At 41.4% G+C, this 19,077-nt stretch overlaps 1 protein-coding gene across 2 annotated transcripts in view; it reads left to right on the top strand.

The window, feature by feature from the left end:
* Window positions 1-19,077, top strand: part of slc25a40 (solute carrier family 25 member 40) — a 53,040-nt gene that overhangs the window by 18,966 nt on the left and 14,997 nt on the right. For both annotated transcript variants that reach the window (XM_033012997.1, XM_033012996.1), the window contains one exon: window positions 338-511. In XM_033012997.1, the coding sequence (XP_032868888.1) occupies window positions 338-511 (174 nt within the window). The remainder of the gene's footprint in view (window positions 1-337; window positions 512-19,077) is intronic.

The raw sequence follows: 19,077 nt of genomic DNA, 5'->3' as shown, positions 1-19,077 counted from the left end.
AGAGTAGCAAATAAAAGGAAACAAATGTGTACTTGATTGAGAAAGTAGGTCACAGAGAGAAACAGGCTGGCTGCAGAGATTGACAAGTTCTTGATTACTAAGGGTGTCAAAGGTTACAGAAAGAAGTCAGGAAAATGTGACAGAGCAAAAGACAGATTAGCCATGATTGAATAGCGGAGTAGACTCTGAACCAACTGTCCAAATTCTGTTCCCATGACGTGAACATCGAAGTAAGTCTGTTTCTCTCCATAGTTGCTGCCTGCTTTGTTGCCATTTTTATATCAGGTTTCCAGCATCTCCAGTTTTGTTGTAGCTTTCACATTTTTTTCTGTTTCAGTGGGCGCAGTTACTGTCATAAGCCCTTTGGAACTTATCAGAACAAAGAGTCAGTCTCGTAGGCTGACATATAGAGAACTGAGAGTTGTGATTCGGACTGCAGTAGCTCACGGCGGTTGGCTATCTCTTTGGAGAGGCTGGGGTCCATCAGTGCTTCGAGATGTGCCATTCTCAGGTTAGTCAGTTTAAAGTGTATATATCTTCAATTTTTTTCTAAGTAGATCTGTTTAATGAAGTGGTAGATTGAATGCTTTAAATTTTGTATAAGCTTTGGAATCATAAAATAAATTATCTTAAGAAAGTAGAAATTGGGTAATGTTAGAATTAAAAAGCAAGTTACAACCAGAATACGGTGATGTTAAAGTAAATAGTTCTACATTACATCATGATCCACTACTTCCAAAAAAAGCTCAATGGTCTTCAAGAGTGTCCTATGTCCCAGGACAATGAAATTCTTGCTTGCTGCAGCACAACAGAATATGTAAACATAGTACATAACGGGAGTAAAAAGTTCAGTGTGTGTGTATATATACGCGTGCTCACATAATAAATAAACAAATGTAGTGCAATAATAATAATAGTCTGTTGTAGTTGAGAGCTTATTTGTTGTCGTGTTTCATAGCCTGATGGCTGTAGGGAAGAAGCTGTTCCTGAACCTGGACGTTACAGTTTTCAGGCTCCTGTACCTTCTTCCCGATGGCAATGGTGAAATGAGTGTGCGGCCAGGATGGTGTGGGTCTTTGATGATGTTGGCTGCCTTTTTTGAGGCAGCGATGTCGATTGATCCCTTCGATGGTTGGGAGGTCAGAGCCGGTGATGGACTGGGCAGTGGGCACAACATTTTGCTGTCTTTTCCGCTCCTGGGCGTTCAAGTTGCCGAACCAGGCCACGATGCAGCCAGTCAGTATGCTCTCTACTGTGCACCTGTAGAAGTTCAAGAGAATCCTCTTTGACATACCGACTCTCCGTAATCTTCTCAGGAAGTAGAGGTGCTGATGTGCCTTCTTTATAATTGCATCAGTGTGCTGGGTCCAGGAAAGATCTTCGGAACTATGCACGCCCAGGAATTTGAAGTTTTTGACCTTCTTCACCATCGTCCCATTGATATAAACAGGATTGTGGGTCCTCATCCTTCCCCTTCCAAGGTCCACAATCAGTTCCATGGTTTTATTGATGTTGAGAGCCAGGTTGTTGTGCTGGCACCATTTGGTTAATTGGTCGATCTCACTTCTATACTCTGACTCATCACCATCTGTAATTCGCCCAACAACAGTAGTGTCGTCGGTGAACTTGATGATGGAGTTCGTACTATGTCCGGCTACACAGTCATGGGTATAGAGCTGAGCACACAGGCCTTCAAGGATGAAGTATTTCTGCCAATTTGAACAGACTGGTTTGTGGATGAGGAAGTCGAGGATCCAATTGCAGAGCAGAGACCCAGTTCTTATTTTGTTAAAGAACACTGGCTTTGAAGCTAGGAAATTACACTTACATTTTGTTGTTTGTCAGGCAACCACAGCATTCAGTTGGCAAGAAGGAAGACTCTCATTAAATTATCCATTTATGCTTAGGGTTATTTTGAGAGCATTAAAAATAGTTTGCAAATATCGATGATGTCTGTAAATTATTCTAAGATGCTTTAAATCAACAAGGTCAAATCTGATGGAAGTAAATGTCATTTATACAAAGTAGTCTTGGATCCCACAATGAATATAGATTTAATTTTTGATGATGGCACTTTTCTATGATTACAGAGGCAGTGTTTGTCTTGAAATATGGCCACAACATTTAGAAATATTTGATTTGGACATCGCACATCTCTTGATTCCAGATGTAGGCAATCTTGTGATCTTTACGGGGCCCTGTTCTCTCACTAGTTACTCTTTTGTTCTTGATTTACCTGTAGAATCTCTTTGGAGTCTCCTTCACCTTTCTGCCAAGGACATCTAATGCCCCCATTTTGCCCTCTAGATTTCCTGATCTCTTGACATCCAAGGATCCATACTTCTGCAAGCCTTGTTCTTCACTCTAACAGGAACATGATAGCCCTGAACTCTCTCTCTCTCTCTCTTTTACAAGCCTCCCACTTACCCAGATGTTCCTTTACCTGTAGTCTCCCACTTATGATTGAGGGGGGATCTTATAGAAACTTACAAAATTCTTAAGGTGTTGGACAGGCTAGATGCAGGAAGATTGTTCCCGATGTTGGGGAAGTACAGAACACGGGGTCACAGTTTAAGGATAAGGGGGAAGTCTTTTAGGACTGAGATGAGAAAAACATTTTTCACACAGAGAGTGGTGAATCTCTGGAATTCTCTGCCACAGAATGTAGTTGAGGCTAATTCATTGGCTATATTTAAGAAGGAGTTAGATGTGGCCCTTGTGGAGAGAAGGCAGGTACAGGATACTGAGTTGGATGATCAGCCATGATTATATTAAATGGCGGTGCAGGCTCGAATGGCCTACTCCTGCACCTATTTTCTATGTTTCTATGAAAGTTCCTGTCTGATACCATCAAAAATAGACTTGCCATAATCCTATCCTTTTCTATAATTTTTTTTAAAGCTAATAGAATTACGGTCACCATACTTTATATTAAACTGAATGGTCGCTTGTGCTCTGCACAAAACCTTACGGTGAGTTTGCCTTCTTTGCTCCATGAAATTGTGTACATATTCTCTGGCAGAACTTTCCAGTGCATATAGCAATATGTTAATGACACTTTTAAAATAATCTATTCCTTCAAAGCTAACATCTAAGTTCTCTGCAGCAGACTTCACATTTCTATCTCCATGCCCTGATGACTAATTGGTCATCTAATTTGAGCTTCTAATGTCTATGTGATGGTGGTCTCTACGCTGATGTTTGGTTTTGACTCCAATTCGGAGATTGTTTCCGGACAGGAAAACTGGTCTTCTTCCTCCATTAGCTGAGGTTAATATTCACAATAACTGAGATAAAAGGAACAAACAGTGGTTAGTTACACATATTAGAGTATTGACAAATGAGCTATCAAGGATATATATTTACAGTTTGTAATGTTGGTTGAGGTAAACCTCTTATTAGGCAGTGCCTTGATTCAAGGATAACGTCTGCTCCAATCTGTGGGTTCTGAGGTGGCTGATAAGATTAATATGCGACAAGTAGATTTTACCACAGATGAGGCAGGAAGCACTTGACTGAACTGGGAGGCAGGTAGTTAAGAGTGGTATATTAACAGTGTTTCTATTGGGCATCAACGTTCTTGTAAAGTGAATCAAGGTTCTGAAATTTGTTTAGAATGGACAAAGGTGAGAGAATCCCAGCAATTTGAGGAATGTTACTTTTTTCAAGAAGGCTTTGAGTATCTCCTGGTAATTTGGTAAGACAGACTCGCCGTTGAGTGCTTTGCAATTCTGATATTAGGCATGCAAATTTTGGGGCTCGCCTGACTGACCCAGCTGCGTGCAATTAGAGCTGGGTATGTTGGGCTTGGGAAAGAATGCTAACATTGTTTTTTTTCTGGATTTGCAGGGTTCTGTGATATGGGTTGATGGTACCTCTCCACTGCTTTAAAGTGCTTGCTGGAGATTGTTCCTGTCTCCAAAAGATACAGGAGCTAGTGTTCACTGTTGTCACATGACGTGAGCTTTGTGCTGTCTTTGAGGTCTTGATCTTTAAACCTGTTTTCTCAGACTGCCAAAAGCTGTCGTCCCAAAGTAAATGTCATCGTTATCTGCTTTCATGGTGTGTTGGGTGTCTCCTGAGATTATGCACATTTTTGCTGTCTCACCATGGACTTTTGTTATCTCATCCTGGACGTTTGCTGTCATAGCAGCGTTACACAGTAGAAGAGGATGGTGGAAGGCTTTTTCTGAGGATATTTCTTTCTGTGGGGGATGAGGTTCAAGGAAATGAGGAAATCTGGGGGCAGACATAGCCTCGCTTGATATTTAGGCTGCACTGAGATTAGGCCCGTTGTGGACCTATTGGGTAACATTATCGTATTCTTGCAGCAAAGTAGTATGGTGATAAATTACTGAGGGTAGCCAAATCAGAATACATTACGGTGTCTCTTAGTTGATAATCAAAGGTTTTATATTTAAATAGGATGTGTATAATGATATGGCTTTCTGAAATGCTTATGAAGTTGCTGTGAGCCAGAAATAATGCCTATTGTGGTTCTAGATGGATAGAATGAATCCATGCCACGGTTAGGGAACAAATGTTTGACTGGTGAGAAGAGGCAATCAAGATGAATCCTTGTGATAACCATATAACCATATAACAATTACAGCACGGAAACAGGCCATCTCGACCCTTCTAGTCCGTGCCGAACACGTATTCTCCCCTAGTCCCATATACCTGCGCTCAGACCATAACCCTCCATTCCTTTCCCGTCCATATAACTATCCCATTTATTTTTAAATGATAAAAACAAACCACCACCTTCACTGGAAGCTCATTCCACACAGCCACCACTCTGAGTAAAGAAGTTCCCCCTCATGTTACCCCTAAACTTCTGTCCCTTAATTCTCAAGTCATGTCCCCTTGTTTGAATCTTCCCTACTCTCAGTGGGGAAAAGCTTATCCACGTCAACTCTGTCTATCCCTCTCATCATTTTAAAGACCTCTATCAAGTCCCTCCTTAACCTTCTGCGCTCCAAAGAATAAAGCCCTAACTTGTTCAACCTTTCTCTGTAACTTAGTTGCTGAAACCCAGGCAACATTCTAGTAAATCTCCTCTGTACTCTTTCTATTTTGTTGACATCCTTCCTATAATTAGGCGACCAAAATTGTACACCATACTCCAGAATTGGCCTCACCAATGCCTTGTACAATTTTAACATTGCATCACAACTTCTATACTCAATGCTCTGATTTATAAAGGCCAGCACACCAAAAGCCTTCTTCACCAACCTATCCACATGAGATTCCACTTTCAGGGAACTGTGCACAGTTATTCCCAGATCCCTCTATTCACCTGCATTCTTCAATTCCCTACCATTTACCATGTATGTCCTATTTTGATTTGTCCTGCCAAGATGTAGCACCTCACACTTATCAGCATTAAACTCCATCTGCCATCTTGCAGCCCACTCTTCCAACTGGCATAAATCTCTCTAGACTTTGAAAATCTACTTCATTATCCACAACCCCACCTATTTTAGTATCATCTGCATACTTACTAATCCAATTTACCACACCACCATCCAGATCATTGATGTACATGACAAACAACAGTGGACCCAACACAGATCCCTGTGGCACCCCACTAGTCACTGGCCTCCAACCTGACAAACAACCATCCACCATTACTCTCTGGCATCTCCCATTCAGCCACTGTTGAATCCATCTTGCTACTCCACCATTAATACCCAACCATTGAACCTTCTTAACCAACCTTCCGTGAGGAACCTTGTCAAAGGCCTTACTGAAGTCCATATATACAACATCCACTGCTTTACCCTTATCAATTTCCCGAGTAACCTCTTCAAAAAATTCAAGAAGATTAGTCAAACATGACCTTCCAGGCACAAATCCATGTTGACTGTTCCTAATCAGCCCCTGTTTATCCAGATGCTTATATATATATATTATCTCTAAGTATCCTTTCCATTAATTTGCCCACCACTGACATCAAACTAACAGGTCTATAATTGCTAGGTTTACTCTTAGACCCCTTTTTAAACAATGGAACAACATGCGCAGTACGCCAATCCTCAGGTACTATTCCCGTTTCTAATGACATTTGAAATATTTCTGTCATAGCCCCTGCTATTTCTACACTAACTTCCCTCAATGTCCTAGGGAATATCCTGTCCGGACCTGGAGACTTATCCACTTTTATATTTCTCAAAAGTGTCAGTACTTCCTCTTCTTTGAATCTCATAGTTTCCATAGCTACCCTACTTGTTTCTCTTACCTCACATAATTCAATATCCTTCTCCTTGGTGAATACCGAAGAAAATAAATTGTTCAATGTCTCCCCCATCTCTTTTGGCTCTGCAGATAGCTGTCCACTCTGACTCTCTAATGGACCAATTTTATCCCTTGTTATCCTTTTGCTATTAATATAGCTGTAGAAACCCTTTGGATTTACTTTCACCTTACTTGCCAAAGCAACCTCATATCTTCTTTTAGCTTTTCTAATTTCTTTCTTAAGATTCTTTTTACATTCTTTATACTCCTCAAGCACCTCATTTACTCCATGCTGCCTATAATTATTGTAGATCTCTCTCTTTTTCCGAACCAAGTGTCCAATTTCCCTTGAAAACCATGGCTCTTTCCAATTTTTACTATTTCCTTTCAACCGAACAGGGACATAAAGATTCTGTACTCTTAAAATGTCACCTTTAAATGTCCTCCATTTCTCTACCACATCTTTCCCATAAAACAAACTGTCCCAATTTACTCCTTTTAAATCCTTTCGCATCTCCTCAAAGTTAGCCTTTCTCCAATCAAAAATCTCAACCCTAGGTCCAGTTCTGACCGTCTCCATAATTATATTGAAACTAATGGTATTGTGATCACTGGACCAGAAGTGCTCCCCAACGCATACCTCTCCCACCTGGCCCGTCTCATTTCCTAACAGCAGGTCCAGCACCGCCCCTTCTCTAGTAGGTACTTGTATGTATTGCTGCAAAAAACTATCCTGCACACATTTTACAAACTCCAACCCATCCAGCCCATTTACAGAATGTGTTTCCCAGTCTATGTGTGGAAAATTGAAATCTCCCACAATCACTACCTTGTGCTTACTACTAATATCTGCAATCTCCTTACATATTTGCTCTTCCAATTCTTGTTCCCCATTTGGCGGTCTATGATACACCCCTATAAGTGTTGCTACACCTTTCCCATTTCTCAGTTCCACCCAAATAGCCTCCCTAGACGAGCCCTCTAATCTATCCTGCCAAAGCACTGCTGTAATATCTTCCCTGATAAGCAATGCAACACCTCCACCTCTTGCCCCTCCAATTCTATCACACCTGAAGCAACAAAATCCTGGAATATTTAGTTTCCAATCACAGCCCTCCTGCAACCATGTTTCACTGATCGCCACAACATCATACTTCCAGGTGTCAATCCAGGCTCTAAGTTCATCCACCTTTCTTACAATGTTCCTAGCATTAAATGATGAGATAGACAACTTGGAAAAAGCTGTGGTTAATGCAGCAGTCCTGCCTCCTGCAGATAGACCTGCCTCCTTTCTTGAAGATGGTTATGATCATCAAGTCTGCATGTTCCTCACACACAGATTTGGGAAGTGAATGTCTGAAATTTCCTCTTCAAGGACATGGGTAATGATACCATCGGCTTCCAAGTTCTTGTTTTTCAGCCCACAAAGACCTTTTGGCTTGTCTGCCTGTAGTGGCACTGAGATGGAGCTCAGGACACTTGTCAAGACATTTACAGTTGTGGAGTTCTTCAAAGTTCTCCCAGCAGGAGCTGGCTGTCTCTCAGTCTTTGAAATTCTTACCCGTTCTGTGCCATTGGGGATGTCCATTGGATGTTTAGCCTTGATATATTTCAACATCTTCAGTGGCCACAACTTCTATTCTGCCCTTTATGATGGTTCGGGCAGTAGATGAAGTGATAGACTCTTTTGTCGTGGAAGCTTTATTGTAATGAGTTGTGTCCAACCTCTTCTTACAAGAAAAATTGTGTTAATGAGATTCTTGAGTGTTTGACTACATGTACATATTGCCTTAATAGCATGTCCTTTTCATTTTAGATGATAATGCAGGGTGACTTGGACAGGTTGGGGGAGTGGGCAGATGCATGGCAGATGAAGTTTAATGCAGATAAATGTGAGGTTATCCACTTGGTAGCAAAAACAGGAAGGCAGATTACTATCTAAATGGCGTCGTTGGGAAAAGGGGAATTACAACGGGATCTGGGGGTCCTTGTACATCATTCTATGAAAGCAAGCATGCAGGTACAGCAGGCAGTGAAGAAAGCGAATGGCATGTTGGCCTTTATAACAAGAGGAATCGAATATAGGAGCAAAGAGGTCCTTCTGCAGTTGTACAGAGCCCTAGTGAGACCACACCTGGAGTATTGTGTGCAGTTTTGGTCCCCTAATTTGAGGAAGGACATTCTTGCTATTGAGGGAGTGCAGTGTAGGTTTACAAGGTTAATTGTCATGCTGAGAGAATGGAGCAGCTGGGCGTGTACTCTCTGGAGTTTAGAAGGATGAGAGGGCATCTCATTGAAACATATAAGATTGTTAAGGGCTTGGACACACTAGAGGCAGGAAACATGTTCCCGATGTTGGGGGAGTCCAGAACCAGGGGTCACAGTTTAAGAATAAGGAGTAAGCCATTTAGAACGGAGACTGGGAAACACTTTTTCTCTCTGGAATTCTCTGCCTCAGAGGGCGGTGGAGGCAGGTTCTCTGGATGCTTTCAAGAGAGAGAGAGCTAGATAGGGTTCTTAAAAATAGCGGAGTCAGGGGATTTGGGGAGAAGGCAGGAACGGGGTACTGATTGGGGATGATCAGCCATGATCACATTGAAGGGCCAAATGGCCTACCCCTGCACCTATTGTCTATTATCTATTGATAGCAGTTATGTCCCAAAATTACAAAACAGCAGGGTAAAAGTGTTGCAAGTTTGATAATTAATGTGGTTGGTGTAACTGTGATTAGGGTATTTCAATTGTTGGACACAACTCTTTACAATTAAGCTTCCATGGCAGGAGAAAGAGTCTATCACTCAAGAGGCCAAATATATTGTTTAACCTTTGAATTTTAAGCAATTTATTGTTTTCATTATATACCACAATTCCCTGACAACTCTTACAGTAAAAATAACTGTGTTATATGACAGAAGACTTTTATTCCGTTTCTGTTTTTCATAGCAGATATTCTGGAATCTGCTTCAGTATCATTTCTCTGCTCGCACAAATCTGCTCTTAATTGTTCCAATGTTTAGGTAGATGCAGATATTAAAACTTTACTTGTTCAATCATGCTGGAAAACCTAGATTGTTGCTCAAATGTCTCCATTTTAGTTGGATATACTATTGGACCATTAATCAACAGACTTATTTAGCAGTAATTAATTCCTTCAGTTTAATTATTTACAAACTTTGTCCTCAATTTGAATAAAAGCATGCTATTGTTCATTCTAAAATGAATCCTCTTTTATGTGTCATTATGCTACCATAACTCGGTTCATATGTTATGTCATAGGGGCAGAATTGAGTTATTCGGCCGATCAAGTCTTCTCCGCCATTCAATCATGGCTGATCGATCTATTCCTGGCAACCCCATTCTCTTGCCTTTTCCCCATAGCCCTTGATACCCTTACTAATCAAGAATCTGTCAATCTCCACCTTAATAATACCCATTGACTTGGCACTAAATACCACAGATTCACCACCCTCTGACTAAAGAAATTCCTTCTCACCTCCTTTCAAAAGGTACGGCCTTTTATTGTGACGCTATGCCCTCTGGTCCTAGACTCTAGTGAAAACATCCTCTCCGCATCTACTCTATCCAGGCCTTTCACTATTCGGTAAGTTTCAATGAGGTCCCTCCTCATCTTCTAGCAAGTACAGACCCAGTGCCTTCAAAGGGTCATCATACGTCCAATATACCCAATAGTCCCCGGGATTATTCTCGTAAACTTCCTCTGGAGCCTCTCCAATGCCAGCACATTCTTCCTCAGATATGGGCCCCAAAACTGCTCACAATACTACAAATGCAGTTTGACCAGTGCCTTATAAAGCATCAGCATTATATCCCTGTTTTTATACCCTAGTCCTCTCAAAATGAATGCTAACATTGCATTTGCCTTCCTTACTACCAATTCAACTTGCAAATTAACTCATGGAAATCCTGCACTAGCACTCCCAAGTGCCTCTAAACCTCCGATTTCTGCATGCAAATCCAGCTTTAAGCTGAAGGCTTTTCTGACTATGGAAATAATGTTAAGGTGCATCTTTTAACAAATCTTTTTTTTAAATATGCTGAAGCATTAAATTATATGCACATGTTTTTCCATGCAATCTTTCTACTTTTAGAAAATTAAAAACAATAAGCAAGTAGTTTGGTGCCTAGAGCACCAAATGATACTTTTCAGATTATACTTTTGTGATTCAATAGTTTTTGTATTTTGTTAGCTTGTAGTAAGTATTTTTCCCTAGAATGCCAAGAATAGATAATTTTAATGGGACCAATTTGTATTCTCCTAACAAAAGACAGAGCAGCAATAGGCCATGTTTTCCCTTGAGACTGCTTTGTCACTAGAAAATTATAGCATATCATTGACCTCATCCAATATCTAAAACTTTATTTGGTGTAAACAACTACAAATGCATAAATCTAAAGCAAAAACAGAGGTTGCAGGAAGCACACAATTAGTCAGGCAGCCCCAGTTGGGAGGGAAGCAGCTGACATTTTCGGGTCAAGAACTCTCTGTTTAAAGGCTGAAGTGGAGAGAATGGGTAATTTCTGTATAATCAGAGTTGTCAAGGTAACAATTATTTTAAAATGCAGCAGTGTGAACAGAAATAGTAAGATTAAACGAGAACTTACCAGTTCGAAGTTTGATCGTTATTTTATGAGGAGTAACGTTGAGGGAATACGTGAAGAAGAACCCCGCCAGGACGCATGCGTGTCATTCTTCAAAGCAGCGGTGTGAAATCACAGATAACTGTAATGACTAAACATAGTAAGATTAGAGAAGAAGATACTAGTTGAGTATATGATCAAGGGTGGGAGCGGAGGGCACGTATTCCCTCAACGTTACTCCTCATAAAATAACGATCAAACTTCGAACTGGTAAGTTCTCGTTTAATCTTACTATTTTACTTCGGAGTCACGTGAGTGACTACGTGAAGATTTTAAAGCTCTGTGATTCCATGCCGTGGAAATGAGTCCATGCATCACATCTGCCTTGATTATGGGGAGAATAGTGTTAACATCATTAGACATCAATACGATATTGAAAAACCAACGATAAATTTATTAACACAAAATTATAGCCCCTATTTATGGGGTAAAATTATATTACAGAACTTAAAATTGTTTCTGCAAATGTTCCAGGTTCAATTACTGGTTTGTTATAAAATCGTTGGAAAGTTTTCTCCGTTGACCATCCTGCTGTCTTGAGGATTTGGTCCATAGGAACATCCAACTTCATAGCTGCCGATGTAGCTGCAGCCCTGGTGGAGTGAGATTTTAAAATGTTAGTGTCTACTCCAGCCTTTATTAGGACCTGTTTTAGCCATCTCGAGATGGTCTGACTGTCACCTTTTTGTGTGGCTGTTTGTAGCTGATTAAAAGTGCCATTTCTTTGCCTCTGATGATCTTGGTATACTCCATATATAATAGTAAGTGTGTTACAATACAGAGACGATCATCTGTCGGGTAGGCCCTGAATTCTATTTTTAGGCCTGCTGACCCCTGTCTGTTCTGTTTGACTAATTCATTGATGTGAAAAGTTAAATTTCCAGATGAAGTAGTCATGTTGTCCAGCCTTAGTTTCTGTAGCGACTGGACCCTTTGTGCCGTGACCAAGGCCATCAGCATGACTGTTTTCATAGTCAGTTTCTGTAGGGACAGAGCTGTAGCTGGAGACCAGTTTCTTAACATGGTCAGTACAATGCTCACATCCCATATTTGGGAGTACTTGGTTCTTGGGGGATTAACATTAAAAATGCCCCTCATGAGTTTAGTTACCAGGGGGTGTGTCCCAACAGAATGCCGCTCTGTTCCTTGCCACAGGTATGTTGACAGAGCACTTCTGGCGCAGTTGATGACACTATAACTGAGCCCCTCATCGTAATGGAGGCTTGCCAGGAATTCCAGAACAGACGGGATGTTCATAGATCTGAGGGTGATGTTATTGTTGTGACAGTACATTTCCCATTTCTTGATGTACACCAAGTACTGTTTTTTGGTGGACTGTCTGTGGGCCGCTGAAATAATATCCACTGTTCGGTCCGTCAGTCCCAGGTGTAGTAGAGGTGCTTTCAAACTCTACAAATTAATAGGTTTATATAATTATGACATGGGTGACTTTCCCTTGTTACGGGATGAACCAGTAAATTAGGTCTATGATGGATGGTGATGCATGGTTCTAATACCATGTTGAGTATCACCGGGAACCATGGTTGAGTAGGCCAATCGGGTACTATCAAAATACCAGACGCAGAGTCTTGCTGTATTTTCCTTAATACCCGACTGATGAGGCAGAAAGGAGGGAATGCATAAATAAACAATTTCCCCCAATGCAGCGAAAATGCATCTGTTGCCGCTGCCGCAGGGTCTGGTTCCCATGAAACATAGTTCGATAACTGGTGATTGAGCCTGGATGCGAATAGATCGATATCTGGTGTTCCATACTGTGCTGTAATTTCAGCAAATACATTTTTATCCAACATCCATTCGGTGTTTTCATTGAATTTGTGTGACCTGGTGTCTGCCACTAAATTTAGTTTATCTGGTAAGTAGGTAGCTGATATCCAAATACAATACAATACAATACAAATTTATTGTCATTTGAGCCCCAGTGAGACTCAAACGAAATTTTGTTTCCACAGCCATACAAACAAAAACAATGTCCTACAGACATACACACAATTAAGTTCACACAAACATCCATCACAGTGAACCCACTGTGATGGAAGGCAAAAGTCTTTTCTCTCCCCTGCTCTCCATGTCTCTCCCGATGTCCAAGCCCCAGGCGGGCGATGATAAGTCCCACGGCAATTTTAGGCAGTGCCGGGCGATTTACGGCCCCGCTCCCGGTCTAGAAGTCTCGAAGTTGGAGCCCCCGGCGGGCGCTGGAATGTCCCACGGCCACGAAGCCGCGCCGGACTATGTACGTCCCCGCTCCGGGTCGTTCCAACCCCGCGACACGGGCTGGAGAAGTCGCGTTGCAGGAGCTCCGGGAAGTGGTCTCTCTCTCCCCCCGGACCCGCGGGCTCCCGATGTCCCAGTTCACCGGACCTGCGGCTGCGTTGCTGGAGCCTCCGAGCCCCAGGAGTCGAGTCGCAGCAGCGAGTCACCACCGCTCCCCACGGTCCGAGGCCGGCCAGCCCCACGATGGTGAGTAGTCCGCACCTCCGCAGTCTCCCGAGCCCCCGGGTCGTTCAGGTTGGAGGCCGCTCCACGGTGCTAGGCCCCAACGACAACGGAGACCCGACAGGGAAAAGGTCGGGTCTCCCGGACAGGGAAGAGATTTTAAACGGTTTCCCCCTCCCCCGCCCCCCACATATACACATTTAAAAACCAGTATTAAAAAAAACAAATAAACACCAAACACTACATTTAACTAGACAAAAAATAAAAAAAAGACAGACAGGCTGTAGGAGCCGCTGCAACGAGTCGCGCCGCCACCAGGATCAAATATCTCTCTGGATACACCATTGCCAAATTGTGTTGGCCAGATTGTCACATGATGTCGATTTGTTTCCACCCATACGGTTGATATATGCTACCACAGTGGTGTTGTCAATTTGTAGTCTAACATGCTGGTGATATAACCCAGAACAATATGACTTAAGGCCATGGAATGCCTTAAGTCAGGGACGACAGATGGCACAATGGGCTAAGTGTTCGGCTGGCAACCGGAAGGTAGCTGGTTCGAATCCCGCTTGGAGTGCATACTGTCGTTGTGTCCTTGGGCAAGACACTTCACCCACCTTTGCCTGTGTGTGTCCTTGGGAAAGACACTTCACCCACCTTTGCCTGTGTGTGGATGTAATTATGTGAAGCACTTTGGGGTCAATGCAAGTTGACTAAAAATGTGCTATATAAATAAAGAAATTTAATTTAACATTTCCAGGTAGTTTATGCCCAGTGTTTGTAATAATGATGCCTCCTGTGCATTCCATCTCCCTCCACAGCTGGAGATGGAATTGGTAGCACCCCAACCAAGTGTACTGGCATCAGTTTGTAGTACCATAGACGGTTTGCTGATAATGATTGGATTGGAACAATTTTAGTTCCACCATTTTAGTTCCATTATGGCCTCTGTTGGTAGCTTCATTGGTCTGTCAAAATGACCACCATTAATTTTGAGAGCTCGTATTTTAGCCCTTTGTAAATTTTGATGATGTAAAGGTCCGAATTGTGTGGCTGGAAACGCAGCCACTATTTTGCCAATTATCCTTGCTACCAGTCTGATGGATGGTTTAGTGATGTCAATGATTTTGCTGCAAGCCTCTATTAAGGCTGTAACCTTTTCTTTCGGCAAAGTCACTGACATGTGAACTGAGTTAATGGTGAATCCCAGATAATCCATTGTGGTTGAAGGCGTTAATTTAGATTTAACTGGATGGATGATAAACCCCAGTTTTTCAAATAATTGTTTTGTGGCTGTTACCGTTTGTGTAGCCAATTCCAAAGTTTTGCCCACAATAAGTATGTCATCTAGATATGCCATTACCATGTGTTTTTGTTTCCGCAGAAACGCTAGGGGCTGGTTTCAAAATTTTAGTGAACAGCCTGGGAGCTGATGTTAGCCCATTAGATAGTGCCCTGTACTGTCAGAGCTGACCCATCCAGTTGAATTTTAAATAACATCTGTGGTCACCTCTTATGGGTACTGTATAGTAAGCATCTTTTAAATCGATGCTTGCCATGTAGTAACCTTTGGAAATCAATTGCTTAGCAGTAACAAAGGTTTCCATCTTGAAATGAATATATTGTACGAAAGTATTCAAATTAGTCAAATCTATGATGATGCGGCAACCACCATCTTTCTTGTTTTTGATAAAGATATTGGACACAAATTCCTGTGATTCGTGTTGGGTTTTCTCAATTACTCCTTTTTTATAAAGCCGCTTTAGTTCAGCGTGTGGTTTTGATTTTTCTTTGCCTGTAAGCACGAACATTCGGTTACGAACATGCTGAACTGGAGGGTTATGTTTTTGTATAAATTCTATGGTATAACCCTGGACACTGCTTAAAATATAAGTGTCGGTAGTTAACTTATTCCATGCATCCAGATAGAAGTGTAATCTCCCACCAACCTCCATGCTCCCTTCAATTCGTAAGGAACCAGACCCACCTACCTCCATGGTTACCAGTGGTAGGTTTATTACTTTTTCGGTATCCTCCGTGGACGTTGAGGCGTCGGTGTCTGGGTCTGTAGTCGGTGTTGGGGGTTTGTGCATTTTCCAGGAAGGCCGGTCTGGGCCATGGCCTAAAAAAGACCGATGTTGAGTGTACCTGGCCTTCGAGCTTTCACCAGTTTGTCTTGTCCGACTGGTGGGTGCGTAGGGGTGCTGTTTCTGGCCGAAGTAGTTTTTAGACGTTGCTTTAATGAGCCCCAGGGTTTTAGTCTCTGCGTCAAGTTCTTTTACCTGTTTGGATAAGTCACCTCCAAATAGTAATATTGGTGGTTTGGAGGTTCCAGGTTTGCACAGGCCTGCAAATTTTGGGGTCTAAAGCCGGTTGGATGGCACTCTTCCTAATACTATTTAACTCGTATTGGGAGTTGCAAAATAAAGCCAGTGCATCCTGGTGATCTTGTGTCATGTCTTTTTCGTTGATTGTGCGGGCGAAAGCCGTAATTCCCGCTGTTAGGACTTTCAGAACTTTCTGTAGTTTCAAGTCCCTGGCTCTGATTGATGCTCCGACATATTTCTAAATACACTGGTTGACACTGGGAACATTCAGTGATTTGCAGTTCCCTGGTGGTAAGTGTCTTGCTGTGGTGTCCAATAATGCCTGTCCTTGTAGCTGATTGAATGACATGTAGTCGATACTTGCAGCTATTTTAGGTTCCAGGTTTTGGCCAGTTTGGTCCGGTTGAATGAACTGGGACACCATATCCAATAGGTTTTCTTGCACCCCATGCACACAGAGGAGTATGTTCTGCACACTCCTCTTCAGGATCAGCCCAGAATTGACCCCCCGTACTCCTCTCTGATGAGGGAGAAGCACTGTGCAGCCCTACAAGAGGTACTGCTGTAGGACTTACTAGCTGCCCACTGTGACTAGTCTCCATCTCCCGGAGCCTGCCACTTTGGAGTATTTGCTCCAACAGCCGCTCCAACTGGCTCCAATGCTCTCGGGCACTGGCCACTCGCGGCTGCTCCTGTTCCTCAAGCCGCTCCAACCGGCTCCAATGCTCTCGGGCACTGGCCGCTCGCAGCTGCTCCTGTTCCTCAAGCCGCTCCAACCGACTCCAATGCTCTCGGGCACTGGCCGCTCGCGGCTGCTCCTCAAGCCGCTCCAACCGGCCCCAATGCTCACGGGCGCTGGCCGCTCGCGGCTGTTCAAAGTCAGACTCATCGGAGTCAACGACTCTGTCAGTTTTTTGCTTCGATTTACCGCCCGGCCGTGGTGTTGATTTGGCCGCGGGCACAGCTGTTCCCATTACGGGAGATTGGTGTACCGTTGGCCGCTGCTGGCTGCCCGCAACTCCGCGGTTCTCCCCCGCCAGCTTTTTCGCAGCCTTTGAGCGGAGATAACGGAGTCAAGGGATGTGGGGAGAAGGCAGGAACGGGGTACTGATGGTGGGTGATCAGCCATGGTCACATTGAATGGCGGTGCTGGCTCGAAGGGCCGAATGACCTACTCCTGCACCTATTTTCTATTGTCTAAATGATGGAGATAAATTGAAACAAAGGTACAGATATATTTGTGGAGTAGGGGGTGGAATTACCTGAAAATGTTACATTTTTACTGCTTTCCCTTTTGTGCAAATGAACTGCTATTAATCCAACTGTACTTCTAGCAATAAAGGCTAACACATTATTTGATTTTATGATTGCTTGTGCCTACTGTTAGCTTAATGGGTTTGTCCCACTGTATGAGCTAATTCAAGTGCTCCCCCGAGTTAAAAAAAAAAATCAAACCCATGGTAAGGACGTAGAAAATACGTTGCGGGTACGTCGGAGCTTGGGAGAACGCTCGTAACACTAACAGCAGGTACACGGTAAGCTCGGGAAGACTCGGGAAGATTTTTCAACATGTTGAAAAATGTCCACGAGAGCCCCGAGTACCTACGAGCGGCTATTACCGTAATTCTCCGTGTTCGAATCAGGGGAAACTCGGGAGAACTCTTGAATTAGCTCGTACAGTGGGACAGCCCCATTATTTTTTTTAATATTTTATTTTATTAGAAGTACAATCATATGGCAAAGTGCCTAATATATATTTTCATAATACATTTTATGTACAGCTTTTTTTTTGTGTTATATTAAAGAAGGATTAGAATAATAAAAATAAATTAGATAGTAAAGGATAGAAAGACGTGACATATATAATGTGTGAAGAAAAAGATAAAAGACGAATGAGTGAAGAAAGTTGAGAGAAAGAAAATAGAAAAAAGAGAATAAAACATTTAAAAAAAAAAAAAAAAAAAGTAAGGAGATCATTGTTTATAATCTTGACCATCCCTCGTCCAGTCCTGAAACAGTTATTTTTTACAATTGTGTTACACCATATGATTCTAAAAAGACGACAAATGGAGATCAACTCGTTATGAATTGGTCTGATTTATCCATTAGGAGGAATCGCATTTCCTCAAGATGTGCGGTGTCCAACATACTTGCAATCCACATTTTAAGCGTTGGTATTGATGTATTTTTCCAATATTTAAGTATTAATTTTTTTGCTATTATTAAACCATAGTTAAAAAATAAAATTTGAGATGTGTTCAATTTATTCCCATCTTCCATTACGCCAAATATAATCATTTCAGTATTAGGTTCCATTCTTATCTTAAATAATTTTGTAAATATTTCGAAAATATCACTCCAAAATCTATAAAGTTTTATGCAGGAAACAAAAGAGTGCATTATAGTTGCATTTTGGGATAGACATTTATCACAAATGGCGGATATATTTGGATAAAATTTGTTCAATCTTGTTTTTGAATAATATAATCTATGTAAAATCTTACATTGAATTAGATTATATCTTACATAATCGAACATTTGTGAATATATATCAAGTACTTTTCCCATGTAATCTTCGTAATTTTTATCATTAGTTCCCGTTCCCACTCTTCTCTAAGTACCTCTGTCGATGGTAGGTCTATATTTAGAATACTATTATATAAATATGATATTAATTTTTGTGAGTCAGCTTCAATATTCATTGCTTCTTCCAATAATTCTGGAGTTATTTTTTGTTATCCTTGTACAGGTATATATTTTTTCATGAAATCGCAAATCTGAAGATATTTAAAATATTGGTTGTTTTTCAGTTTAAACTTTAATTGTAATTGTTGGAATGATAATAGGTTTCCCTTTTCGTACATATCCCCGATCCTAATTCTGAGATTTTCCCATTGGTTATATGACTTATCAATAAGAGATGGTTTAATTAAAGGGTTATTCGCTATTGGCATTAACAATGATAAATTTCTTAATTTTAAAGATAATTTTATTTGTTTCCAAATTCTTATTGTACCATATATAATTGGGTTCTTCTTATATATTGTGTTATTCAGTTTTTTCGGGGAGAAGAGGATCGTTCCTATATTACAAGGATGACAATCCTCTTTCTCCATTTTTATCCATTCTGTCTGTTGGGTAGAACTATCCAGCCAATAAATTATATTTTTAATATGCACTGCCCAGTAATAATACATAAAATTCGGAAGTGAAAGTCCCCCGACCTCTTTTGGTTTACATAAGTGTTTTTTTGTAATTCTATGTGATCTATAGTTCCAAATAAAATTAGTAATATTAGAGTCTAATTTTTTTTTTTAGTATTTTGGTATATATACCGGTATAGACTGAAATAGGTATAGTAATTGTGGTAGGAAGATCATTTTTATTGCATTTA

Source organism: Amblyraja radiata, chromosome 2, assembly GCF_010909765.2.
Source record: "Amblyraja radiata isolate CabotCenter1 chromosome 2, sAmbRad1.1.pri, whole genome shotgun sequence".
Classification (NCBI taxonomy): Eukaryota; Metazoa; Chordata; class Chondrichthyes; order Rajiformes; family Rajidae; genus Amblyraja; species Amblyraja radiata.
Note: the sequence above shows the minus strand (reverse complement) of the source record. Positions and strands in the feature narration are given on the sequence as shown.